At 37.2% G+C, this 12,779-nt stretch overlaps 1 protein-coding gene across 1 annotated transcript in view; it reads right to left on the reverse strand.

Moving 5' to 3' along the window:
- The window catches only part of RNF115 (ring finger protein 115), a 79,229-nt gene that overhangs the window by 38,005 nt on the left and 28,445 nt on the right, over positions 1-12,779 (reverse strand). Inside the window, exons 2-3 of the mRNA XM_004480498.4 lie at positions 9,360-9,418; positions 5,123-5,180 (exon numbers count right to left, since the gene is read on the reverse strand). Coding sequence (XP_004480555.1) covers positions 5,123-5,180; positions 9,360-9,418 — 117 coding nt within the window. The remainder of the gene's footprint in view (positions 1-5,122; positions 5,181-9,359; positions 9,419-12,779) is intronic.

Raw genomic sequence — 12,779 nt, forward strand, 5'->3', positions numbered from 1 at the left:
ACGTAACTAGACATGTCTAACACAGGATGAGAGGTTAGTAGACACATTACAGGCATAAAAGAAAGTGATGTCATAAAATATATAATCCTTATAACTATGCAGAGATAAGAAAAAGGCTTATGATGAAATGCTAAGTAAAGTTTTAAAAGCAGAAATACAATATGATATACTCTATGCAAGTAAAAAGTTAAAATGCATGCAGTTGAAAAATGGGAGATATTATGTAAAAATCTTAATATTTTTATAATAGCTTTCATTTTAGCTTCTGGAGAAAATCTGAAAGAGTTATTAGACTAGTGGGATTAAGACATTTTTAAATATCTTTCACTGTCATTATAATGTTGCTTATGTAACAAAAATAAATTTTATTTAAGATAAAATTTAATTAAAGAGCACCTTGCTTTCTTGTGCATTCCTGGGAACTCTTTTTCCAGGAAGCTATTTTTTATCTTGTTTTCTGCTATTCCGAGGCAGCAACCACAGGTACTCCTGAACTGAAGTGATCCACTGAGGTAAAATGAGACTGGAAGATCAGATGTCTCACTGACACCAGGTTCCAGTGAGAGGTTTTCAAGTAATCAATGAAACCCTCAGGTAAACACGGGCTCAATTCCCCAGGTTATCATCAGAGACCTGAGTACAGCAATGTCCTGTCTCTCCACAAACTGCTGGCAACAGTTTTAGGTCTACTGACCTCCACACCAAACATAGCTCCCATTCAAAAGGAAGCCCTCCTCCCACCCGTACCCCCATACTCATTCACTCTCTTTATCTCCCCGCCCCATTCCCACCCAAAAAATAAAAAAGTCAACACTGATTTTGTTGGAAATTTTGCTCAGACTAAGCATTTTTCAATAATCCAGTATTTTAAGAACTCAGCTAACAGTAGAAAATAACCTCTTCATTGTATAAGTAGCTTTGGCTGAAGAAAAATAGAACAAAAATGAGCATAGAGCTATGCTGAATTATCAATTAAGACATGGAAAAGAAAAAGTCTCTATATAATTTTCTTTCTAAGTTTTTCCTCCAGAAACAATGGGTATAAAATCTTACAGCTTCTGAATACTACTTTAACATGTTTTTTCTCACCTCTCTGTTTATCTAAATTCCACCTACCCTTCAAGACTCCAGTTCAAATTTTACCTTCTCCATGAAGTTGGGTTTTTATTTTTTAAAATTTTAAAATTTCTTTCCTTTCTTTTCCTTACGAAAAACTTTTTCAACTTCAAAAAATAAAGTAACAGACAAAAGACAGCTCAACAAATTATGGAAACATTAGTTTTAAAAAATCCTGTCCAGGAACATTTATCTTATTTAATCCCAAAAACAAACTCAATTGCTTTTCCAGTGTTCTACAAGAAGAATAAATGTGCACAGATTGGTGAAATGACAGGACCAAGGTCTCCTTGTTAATGAAGAAAATGAAAAAAGAGTGCTTGATCATATTCACTCTCATAAAACGAAATCCCATATTCGTTTTCCTTTTTTTAAACTTTTTGCATTGGTATAGTAACTTCTTTGGCTTTACTACAAAAATATTACAATATTATTGTTAACTCTATTCTATAAATTACATTAGTTGTATTTTTCCCATGTATCACCATATTCTTAACACCTTGTAATAGAAGAACTTCTTGTATTTGTATTAACTACAATCCTCATCTACCACTGCATTAGACAACCCCTAGATTATCCTGTCTTTCAATTAACATTAATCTTCCTAGACTACCCTTTTCAGCTACAATCATATTTATAAATCAGCAGTGAAGTTTTAATAATGGCTAAAATTTATTAAGCACTTACTATGGCAGGCACATTCCTCACTGAATACTGTATGTATTAATTCATCAAACCTCAGAACAACCCTGAAGTAGGTATTATTATGTTTCCCAATTTACAGATAAGGAAACAGAGGCACAGAGAGAGCCTAATTAATTTTGCCCAAGGTTACTGAGCCAGTATGTGGGAAGGAAAGCAGGATTTGAATTCAGGCAATCTGGTTCTAGAGGTTGTGCTCTTAATCACTGTGCCACATGACTTCTCTTTCTAAAGACTTTAGTCTTTCCAAAGGCTGTAGCCCACTTGGTCTCTTCCTTCTACTGTACTTGTTACATATACCCCACAATAAATTTATTATACTCTCTGTACATCCTGTCTTATCTTCCTGTTTGTTTCAAATGTGTTTGCACTTGTTCCCCAATTAAATTATAAGTTCCTCATAGGAAAGGCAACCATTATATCTGCTTCTTTCCACTAGTCCTAGGAGAGTGCTATACATAAAAACACTCAATATATACTACTTAGCTGATTTTTTCAATACCTGGCAACTTCCGTATTCTATAAAGATAGATTCCCCCCACCCCCATCTTTTAAATGTGAAGAATCATTAAAAAGGAGAAAACTGAAATAGGCAAGATGACAAGGGAATTCTACAGAAGGAAAACTGGACAGATGCATTCCCTGGCACTGCTAAAGAATGTGAAGTCACAGGCTATGACTCAGCATAATTATTTCAACACCTGAAGGATGGATAGCTCATGCCATCAGTGTCTGATTTAGCATTACTAAAGTTAAGAAACTGACTACATTTATTTTTCTTCTTACTCAATGCATCTCCTCATGGTGAGTCATATCTGTAAAACTGACAGACCAATCTACTTCCATTGCCTAAAAGAAAACTAACACTTAAAGAAAAGCAGATGAAGTTTCTTCTGAATATGCATAACCAGTAAGTAACAATCTGTGTTGTCAGGAATAGCACAAACAGGAAAGACAAAGTACCGAAATCTGAAAGACTGCCAGGCCTGGGAAGCAGAATAAATTTTCAAGAATGCTTTTTTAATCCATCAGAATGAGAAAATAAAAATGGGAATTCAAAGAAACATTCTGTCTTGAATCATACTCTAATCAACCAAAGCATGTGCCAAGGAAGTTCAGAGGTAACCAAAAAAATTTAATACTGAATATTAAGCATAATTAAGTATCATGGAGGCGCCAAAGCAAAATAAAACACCTTTTAAAAAAACAGGACGATTACCCAAACATTTCATTTCAAATTTCTTGGCTATAAATCTAACAATATAAAACCTGGGCTTTAGAGCTATAGGTCTTATGATTTCCTTCAGAAGGTAAAAGAAAGAAGACTGGGGTTTCATGGTCTTCTTACTGAACACCCCTTTTCAAATATGCTGCTAATGCAGCAAAACACACAAATAATAAAAATATCTGCTAGTGCTTTAGGTACTTCAGCTATCTTTGGAAGAGGTTAATGTGATCCAGAAACACAAAGAAATTCTGAGTATAGGATTTAACCTTCTTTTCTTTTAGAGTTTATTGGCTTCTTAGAGCCAGGCAAGTTGTGTGGAAGAGGGTGTATACAGAGAAATAAAAGAAGATCAGGGAAGCGGATTTGGCTCAATGGATAGAGTGTCCGCTTACCACATGAGAGGTCCAAGGTTCAAACCCAGGGACTCCTGACCCATGTGATGAGCTGGCCCACGAGCAGCGCTGATGCGCGCAAGAAGTGCCCTGCCATGCAGGGGTATCCCCCGCATAGGGGAGCCCCACGCACAAGGAATGTCCTCTGGAAGGAGAGCCACCCAGCGCGAAAAAAGTGCGGATTGCCCAGAAGTGTCGCCGCACACACGGAGAGCTAACGCAGCAAGATGACGCAACAAAAAAGAAACACAGATTCCGGGTGCCGCTGACAAGAATACAAGCAGACACAGAAGAACACACAACAAATGGACACAGACAGCAGACAACTCGGGGGGGGGGGCGAGGCGGGGAAGGGGACAGAAATAAATAAATTAAATTAATAAACAAAAAGCAGATCAGTGTGTTTTTCTAGGCTGAGTTAATATGTTCCTTTTGGGCTATCATCTCTAAATGATTAAAAACAAAGAGGAGATTTATTTAATGGCTAAAATGAGAAAAGAAAATAACTCTGTATTTAATATAAAATAGTATTCAAAGATACAGGGAAGCGAACTTGGCCCAATGGATAGGGTGTCCGCCTACCACATGCGAGGTCCGCGGTTCAAACCCTGGGCCTCCTTGACCCGTGTGCAGCTGGCCCATGCGCAGTGCTGATGCACACAAGGAATGCCGTGCCACGCAGGGGTGTCCCCCACATAGGGGAGCCCCACGCACAAGGAGTGCGCCTCATAAGGAGTACGAAACAAAGTGCAGTACGAACAAAGTGCAGCCTGCCCAGGAATGGAGCCGCACACACCAACAGCTGACACAACAAGGTGACGAAACAAAAAGAAACACAGATTCCCGTGCTGCTGACAACAACAGAAGCAGACAAAAAGAAGAACACGCAGCAAATGGACATAGAGAATAGACAACTGGGGCGGGGGGCGGGAGGGGGAGGAGGGGAAGAGTAGAGAAAAAAAATAAAATAAAATAAATCTTTAAAAATAAAATAAAAAAAAAATAATAAAATTGGGAGGAACTTAAAAAAAAAAACAAAAAAACCCCCAAAGATACAGATAGCAGCCTTATTTTCAAGTCATAGTTAAGTTTTCTTTTTCCCCCATATTTTGCCATATAACATAAAGTACCAGAAATTAATCATAGATACCAACTTGAGATCTGGAAGGCAAGTAAATATTATATTATTACTCTAGCCCTCTCATTCCAGTTATACCAAACTAGCATGTTCATTAGTGGTAAGTGCTAGAAACCAGTACCTCTGCACAAGTTGAAGACTAGGCCTCATTGTGACGTCAACAGAACTCATTCTCGCCTGCTCTTTACCTGCCTGTTATGTCACTAGAGCAGAGACTGCAGTACTGTTATTTCAAAAACAGTAGAAGCTCCTTATTCTCACACCGTATACACAATAAAGAAGCAGAAAACAGTTCTGAAAACATCACCATGTTTAAAACAGCAGAGATTAAGACGATTACTTTCACCTAATCAATAGTTTACCAAAAGCAAGACACCAAAGCTCCAGCTATTGAAAACACTAATCTTTCTAAAGACCACTCTTGCCCACATTTTTCTTAAACATTTAATTAAACTCTAATGTTCTGAACTGGAAAGTGCATATCTGTCATGATTTCAACACCCACTGACTTCCTAAAGAATCTTTTCAGCCAAAAAGAAAACTCACCTCTGCAAAATGTGTTGATGTGCTACTGTCTATCCGGCTGCCACCACCACCTAAAAAACTAAAGAGAAAAAGGAATGAGTGATGATTCTATTCCTGGGAACAAGCTGCCCTCCCTGAAGCTAAATATAGAATGGTATAATGAGAACAAAGCCCAATAAGGAAAAATAAATCATCCCAACATGACAACCATAAAAGAAATTATGCGGATTAATCTATCAAAAATATCACTTAAAAAATCCACACACACACACACAATCAAAGCTAAATCAAGTGAAAACTGAAGGCAGGGGTTACTACAGAACAGGAAGAAGTACCCATAAGCCGAGCAATATAATCAGAAGTTGACCTAGCAAAATATGAAAAACAAACTCATATTCTCAAAGATGATAAGAAAAAAAAAATTCTCAAAATAGTTTCACTAAAAAAACCATTCAATCACCAGATGAATGTAACAACTGAGACTACAATAGTTAAAATTTTCTTAGGAATAACTAAATGTAATAATTTAAGGGGTCTGGTGGTATCTTCAGTATATTATGAAAGGGCTAATAAATATTTCTTCTTCTTCTGATAGTTTATCCTATTCTTTACTTATTCTACCCACTCTTCAAGGCCCATCTCAAATGCTGCCTCCTCCACAAAGTCTATTCTGATCTCACCAACCACATGAGACTCCTCAATACACCTCTGCATTCTGACTTTAATGCTAAATTCTACTTTGTATTATAAATATGTAGGCTTTGTCTCATCTAGTTTTACTTTCATAAATACAAACCTCAGAGCACAAAGATAATATTTTATCAATGTCACAAATACATGGAGAGCGTTTATTATGTATAGGACACTACACAGAGTACTCACCACCTTTGAAAACCCTGCAATGCCATATATTGGTAACTCAAAAATAAAAGTTATTGACTTAATATCACATGTATAAACAATAAAATAACTACCTGTTCCCAAGGATCCTGATGATTCAGGAGAAATATTAGATCCCACTGTTTCCAAAAAAAAAATTGCAAAGAAAGGAAACTGGCTAACACTTTGTGGGGAAGGGGATGGAAAGAATCACAAGAACTGCTGTATACCACTTTTTTTTTTTCCAGGACAGACACATAGTGCACAAACATTCAACCCAATGATATAAAATCCCCAAACTACAAATAGCCTTTCATTTTCAGGATTATAATACTAATCTAGGCATAGTGCTGAGTTCATTGAGGGAAAAAACCACACCCTGGTTAGTCTAAAAAAACAAGTGAAAAAGCAAAGCTAAAGCCATTCTTTATATAATCATTCTCATGCCTTATTTTCTGTATTAAAGAGGTCAAAGAATGTGTACAGCCAACCTGGAGAGACATGAACTTACCCAAAGTGGGGAACATGTAATGATTTCTCAAATTGCACCCCACTTGGCAATTGTTGCTTCTTCCCTTATCTTTCTTGCCTTATTATTTCCTATGACTTACCATTTCTATTAATTTATCCCTCTCCACTTACTTTTCCTTCACAATTCCCTAAAGGTCACAACAAAACAAATAAAAATCAGAAAAACTATCCCTAATATCAACACCAAAAAAAGAAAATGAAAAAGCTATCCCAATTGTCAGTTAAATATTTATCGAGCACCTATTATGTGACAGGCATTATTCCTTGCCCTCAAAGAGCAAAACTCAGTCTAGGAAATTCTCAGCACAAATCTGAGTCTTCCTTATAAGCATTTGGAGACAGACAGCTTCAGGGTGCATTTTGTATCTTAAGAATCCTTCTTCTGAAGCAAAATAAAGTAAAAATCAAGAACCATGTTACCATCCATTAAGGAAAATACTGATTTGCTACTAGAGCCTGCACCCAGAATTTTACCCTCCCAATTTCCCTCTAAACTGAAATTTAGTAGTCTAGACAAGAACTTCGAACCTAAGTGTTTTATGATTTCTTTTTATGAGTCTTTTCTACAAATGAAAAAGAATAAAATCTATAACCAGAAATGCTAAAGAAATTTGCAATCCAAACTAAAACCCATAGATATAAAATGCTATTTAGTGTCTGTATTTGTTTCAGAAGTTAAAAATATTCTTGTAAAAATTACTTTAAATGCAGAACAAGTTTAAAAATCTGTGTATCTATGCTAAATAAATAACTAACAGAACTAACACATGCTATAAGAAACAAAGTTGAATGGTTGTGTATCTATTTTATTGCTCAAGTCTTAACAGGCTCCCAGGGTCCTTCTTTTCTGCTTTCACTATATGGTCTCAGAGACTTAAATATCCTTGGTAATTGAAACCACTAATTCTATCTATCCCCTAAAATTCCCTTGACATTCTCTTTCCTTAAAATTCCTTTATATTTTAAGAATTAAAAGGCTAATCACAGAGAAGGGATAATTTTTTTAAAATCTACATTAAGAAATGTTACAAAATTTAAGAAAACTTACAAGTTACCCATCTAGATATACATCTAGTAGCAGATGGGGACCATTATGCAATATTTAAATGCAAGGACTTCCTCTTATTAATTCTTACCATCTACCACTTATCACTATAATGCTAAGAATTCAAACTGGCTTTGTATACGAACTTTATTAGAGGAAATACATGCTGCCTTTAACAGACACAGACTCTAAAAAATATTTCTTTAGACATTTAAAACACTGATCTCTTTCAAGAGATTCAATCTTTGCATTTGAGTAGTTGCTACACTTAACACCTATACAATATAACCTTCGACCCATGAAGGCACAAATAAAAGAACTGTTAAGTGAGAACAGGATCCAGAGAATTCATAATCTGAGGCTAGACAAAGATTCATCCTCCAGTTAAACATTATCCTCACGTATAACAGCACTTTATACACAGGTCTAAAAAAAACAGGATTACTATTTTAAAATCTAGAAAAAAATAAGCCCCAACACGCCTCAACTGATATCCCCTTTATTTAACACATGCAGAGCACAAATAAAAAGTACAAATAATAAGATATCCATATTAGCATGCCATCCTTATAAAACTGCTAATTTTGCTGTCATGCTAATCTTACAAGTTTAGAGTTGGTAATGTGTTATTTAAAATCAGGATTGCTGGATCAACGTGCTTGTAACAAACAAGATTCCATGCCACATACTGCCCCAGAAGTTCCAGCTCATTTACAAATATTATTAGCAATCGTTAATAAAGCCAAACTAATAGTACATACTGTAGTGTAGTTTTTCCTGGCTGTGAAACGGACCATCAACTTAGATTCTGCCAACAGTGATAGTAAAGACATTATCTACTGCCATTAAAAACCCCCAACTTGCTCCAAAATTTAAAGAAGTTTCAGATTACAGATCCATTTTAGCCAGTCAGTACTTCTTCAATTGTCTATCCAATGTTTAACTAGATAACCCCAAGTGAACAAATCTGTTATTATGTTTGGTCAAAAAAGGTCACTCTATCAATGCTATTCTACTTTACATTAAGTTTCCCCCCCCCCCCCCCCCCCCCGGGAGGTACCAGGGATTAAACCCAGGACCTCATATATGGGAAGCAGGTGCTCAACCACTGAGCTACATCTGCTCCCCTTAAGTTTTTATAGTTTTATTTATATTAACCAAGAATGAATACATATTATCCTTTTAAAAATATTTTCTCCTTTTATCAGTTTTTTACCTTTATTTAAAACCAATGAGAGCCAATTACAAATACAGATATTAATTACAGTGGCAAATAGCATAAATTTCATAGTAATTGTAAAGCATTTACTCAAAAGAACAAAGAACTCAAGCTTCCCCGGAACAGATTAATAACCCAGTTTTTCCAAGTATACCATCCTATATCTATGCCTTATGAGATATCTTTGTCACAAGTTGCTCCCTGGCCCACCAAAGAGATATGACAGCAATTTATCTTCGGGCAAAAAAAGTGGTTACTAACAACCAACCAATAATCTGAGTGAACCAATAAGTCTCTGAAAATAAATGAAAACTTACCAGATTTACTGATAGGTATAAAGATTTCCAAGGAATGCCACACAATCAGGAGCAATGGATCTCATCACACCCACTATCACATGATGTTCCAAATCCTGATGTTATAGTTCTCCTTCTTCCCACTTTTCTACACGCATATACACACACATCACTCTATTCTCTAAAAGAATAAGTTATATAAACAAATCCCCTTTCTATTCATTCATTTGATGCTTAAAATGATTCTGATAACAGGATGCCTGATTTATTCATGAACTTGTACAATACCTGGAATCATCTGTCACTTCTTCAATAAAGCCTGATTCACATCTGGGACAAATATATTCCTATAAAAAAAAAAAGGAAGAAATAAAAGTCTTTCATTAGAAAGCCAAGTATGTGGTTTCAGACTAGCATACAGTATACAAGCTGATGCTATGAAAGGTTGAACATACTCACTGGCTCTTACAACAGGTTCTTCTATTATACTCTGGCCAGTATGTACTTTGGCAAATACAGAATTCCTTAAGATATCTGAAGAATTCCTTCATAGCTACCTAAGTGGTTACCACTGAAAGCTGAAAGGTAGTATCAAAGATTTTTGGATTTCTCTTTTTTTAAATCTGGGTTACCAGGAAGCAGATGTAACTCAAGAGATTGGGCTCCCATCTACGACACAGGAGGTCCAGGGTTCAATACCCGGGGCCTCCTGGTGAAGGTAAGCTGGCCCGCGTAGCGAGTTGGCCTGAGAGGAGAACTGGCCTGCATGGAGTACTGCCCTGCACAGGAGTGCTGGCCCGCATGGAGCGCTGTCCTGTGCAGGAGTGCTGGCCCATGAGGACAGTTGGCATGGCAAGATGACAAAACTAAAAGACAATAAGAGAGGCAGCAGACCAGGGAGCTGAGGTGGCACAAGAGAATGATCACCTCTCTCCCACTCCAGAAGGTCCCAAGATCAGTTTCAGGAGCCACCTAATAAGGAGACAAGCAGACACAAAAGAACACACAGCAAATGGACACAGAGAGCAGACAATGAGGGGGAGGGGATAAATAAATAAATCTTAAAAATAAAAATCTGAGTAACTGATTTTTTAAAAATTGGAATGAATTCATCATTTAATTTCCTCTTCAAATTTAGTGAAAATGTTCTACTAGATATATCAAAGCAGTAAAAGATAATAATGCTGATGAATACAGAAATTATTTTTTACTTTGTACGCACAAGAAGACAAACTGAATCACAGCATAAGTCAATTTGTAGATTAGAAATTTATGAGATTTTACAATATCTAATCTATTTTCTGATTATCAATGAATCCAAATAAAACAATATTCTCAGGTATTCTACAGAAATGCTAATTCAAACAACCAAAACAATTCCATTTTATCAGTTTCTACTTCCTTTAGTATCATAAACCATCATTTTCAATAATATCAAGCTTTGGGGCTGACAGGAAAAGTTATAGAGTCTGTCTTATCAACTTATAAAAAGTACATTTTAACAACCTATTATTATAGATAGGGAAACACATTTTTGAGTACCTTCTTGTTGTCTATATCTTCTGAGCTCTAAACTTTGTCTTATCATAAGGTGATATATAACACTGTATTTGGTTGCTCAAGCAAAGACAATCAAAATGGTAGCACAAATATTAAAATGCTTACTTAAAAGGGATGCAGAGGGAAGCAGATGTGCCTCAACTGACAGAGCATCCGCCTACCATATAGGAGGTCCAAGGTTCAAACCCAGGGCCTCCTGGCCTGTGTGGTGAGCTGGCCCATGTGCAGTGCTGCCACACACAAAGAGTGCCACGCCATATAGGGGTGTCCCCCCCAAGCACAAGGAATGTGCCCTGCAAGTAGAGCCGCCCCATGCAAAAAAAGCATAGCCCACCAAGGAGTGGCACCACACATATGGAGAGCTGATGCAGCAAGATGATGCAACAAAAAGAGACAGATTCCCGGTGCTGCTGAGAATGCAAGTGGACACAGAAGAACACACAGTGAATGGACACAAGAGAGCAGACAAAGGCAGGGGGAAGGGGAGAGAAATAAATAAAAAATAAATCTTAAAAAAAAAAAAAATGGATGCAGGGAAGAAGAGACCAATCCCTCCTTACATGAAGAAGATATCTTGAGTGAGGAAACATTATGGAAAACTTTTCAGGTATCATGGCAAACAGGACTTTATCCTGTAGGTCTGAGTTCTCAACCTTTAATCTCTACTGCACACATGAAGGATGATACACACTCCTAACAGGCATACTGAAAACTATTCCAGTAATAAAATACTCTGGAGACCATATAAACCCCTGAGTCCCTCACCACCCTCCATTTCTTCATCCCCGCCCTCCCAGGTCTCATAAACTCCATTCCTATCTCTCCCACTATGAAGGCTTATCTGAATGCAAGTGAGATTAACTTTAGAAGGCTAACCTTAAATCTATTCTAATATCTGAAGTTAAAAAAAAAGTTGTAATTCATCAACATCACAGTTCTGGGCCCTTTTCTTTCTTCCCTCTTCTCGCACCTAGTCCCGTTGCTTTAAATATTCCCAATATGCCAATGACTTCCAAATATTTATCTCCACCCTAGGCCACTCTTGTCGACTCCAAATTCATTTACCAACATATGTATTCTCACTTGCTTTTCTCTCTCTTACACACATATACACACACATAGACCCAGCTCAAGAAGAGGCATTTTACTCATTCCTAACACCTCCTTCTTTATAATCTCCCACATCCACCAACCATCAAGTCCTGGCACTCTTATCTCCAACACATTTCTCAAATCTACCTATTTCTTACTTCATTGCCACCATCTTAACCCAAGCCAGCACTAGTTCTAGGCACTGAATATCATCCCTCTTAAGTGATGTCCTGCTTCTCTTACAGCCTTTTCCCATCTGTTATGCATAGTGAAAGAATAATCTTTTTTAAAACATAAAACACACCATATCATTCCCCAGCTTAAAATTCTTCAATTATTTCCCAAAACACTTAGAATAATATCAAACTCTTCAGCATGACCTACAAGGCCCTGATTTAGGAGGTTTCTGTTTAACTCGCTAACCTCAATTCAGGTTATCTGCTCCCTCCCTCAGTGAATTCCATTCACAGTGGCCTTCTTTTAAGTTTTCTAACTTACCACGCTCATATATTGCTTTCTATAACTGGAACACTATTCCCCTAGCTTTTTGCATGGCAAGGGACCTCTAACCCTCTAGGTTTTCATTTTAATGTCACTTCAGAAAGGCCTCCTTTAATTACCTGATCTAAAGTGACTTCCACTTACATTTTTCTACAGCACCTTGTTCATTCCTTTATAGCATTTATCTACAATTTGTAATTATATGTTTAATGCTTTTTTTTTAATCCCCCCTTGTGGCTTTTTGCATGCTGTCTGCTCTCTGTGTCCATTCGCTGTGCGTTCTTCTGTGTTTGTATTTATTTATTTAATTTCCCCTCCCTCCTTGCACCTTGCTTGCTGTCTGCTCTCTGTGCCCATTTGCTGCGTGCTCCTGTGTTCTTGCTTGTCTTCCTCTTTTGCTGCGTCACCTTGCTGAGTCAGCTCTCCGCAGTGCTTGTGGGTCGGGTGGCGCTCCACAGCATGCAGGCAAGCCTGCCTTCACAAGGAGGTCCTGGGATGCAAACCCAGGGCCTCCCATATGGTAGATGGGAGCCCAACTGATTGAGCCACAGCCGC

The sequence above is a fragment of the Dasypus novemcinctus genome, chromosome 13 (genome assembly GCF_030445035.2).
Source record: "Dasypus novemcinctus isolate mDasNov1 chromosome 13, mDasNov1.1.hap2, whole genome shotgun sequence".
In the NCBI taxonomy this organism is placed as follows: domain Eukaryota; kingdom Metazoa; phylum Chordata; class Mammalia; order Cingulata; family Dasypodidae; genus Dasypus; species Dasypus novemcinctus.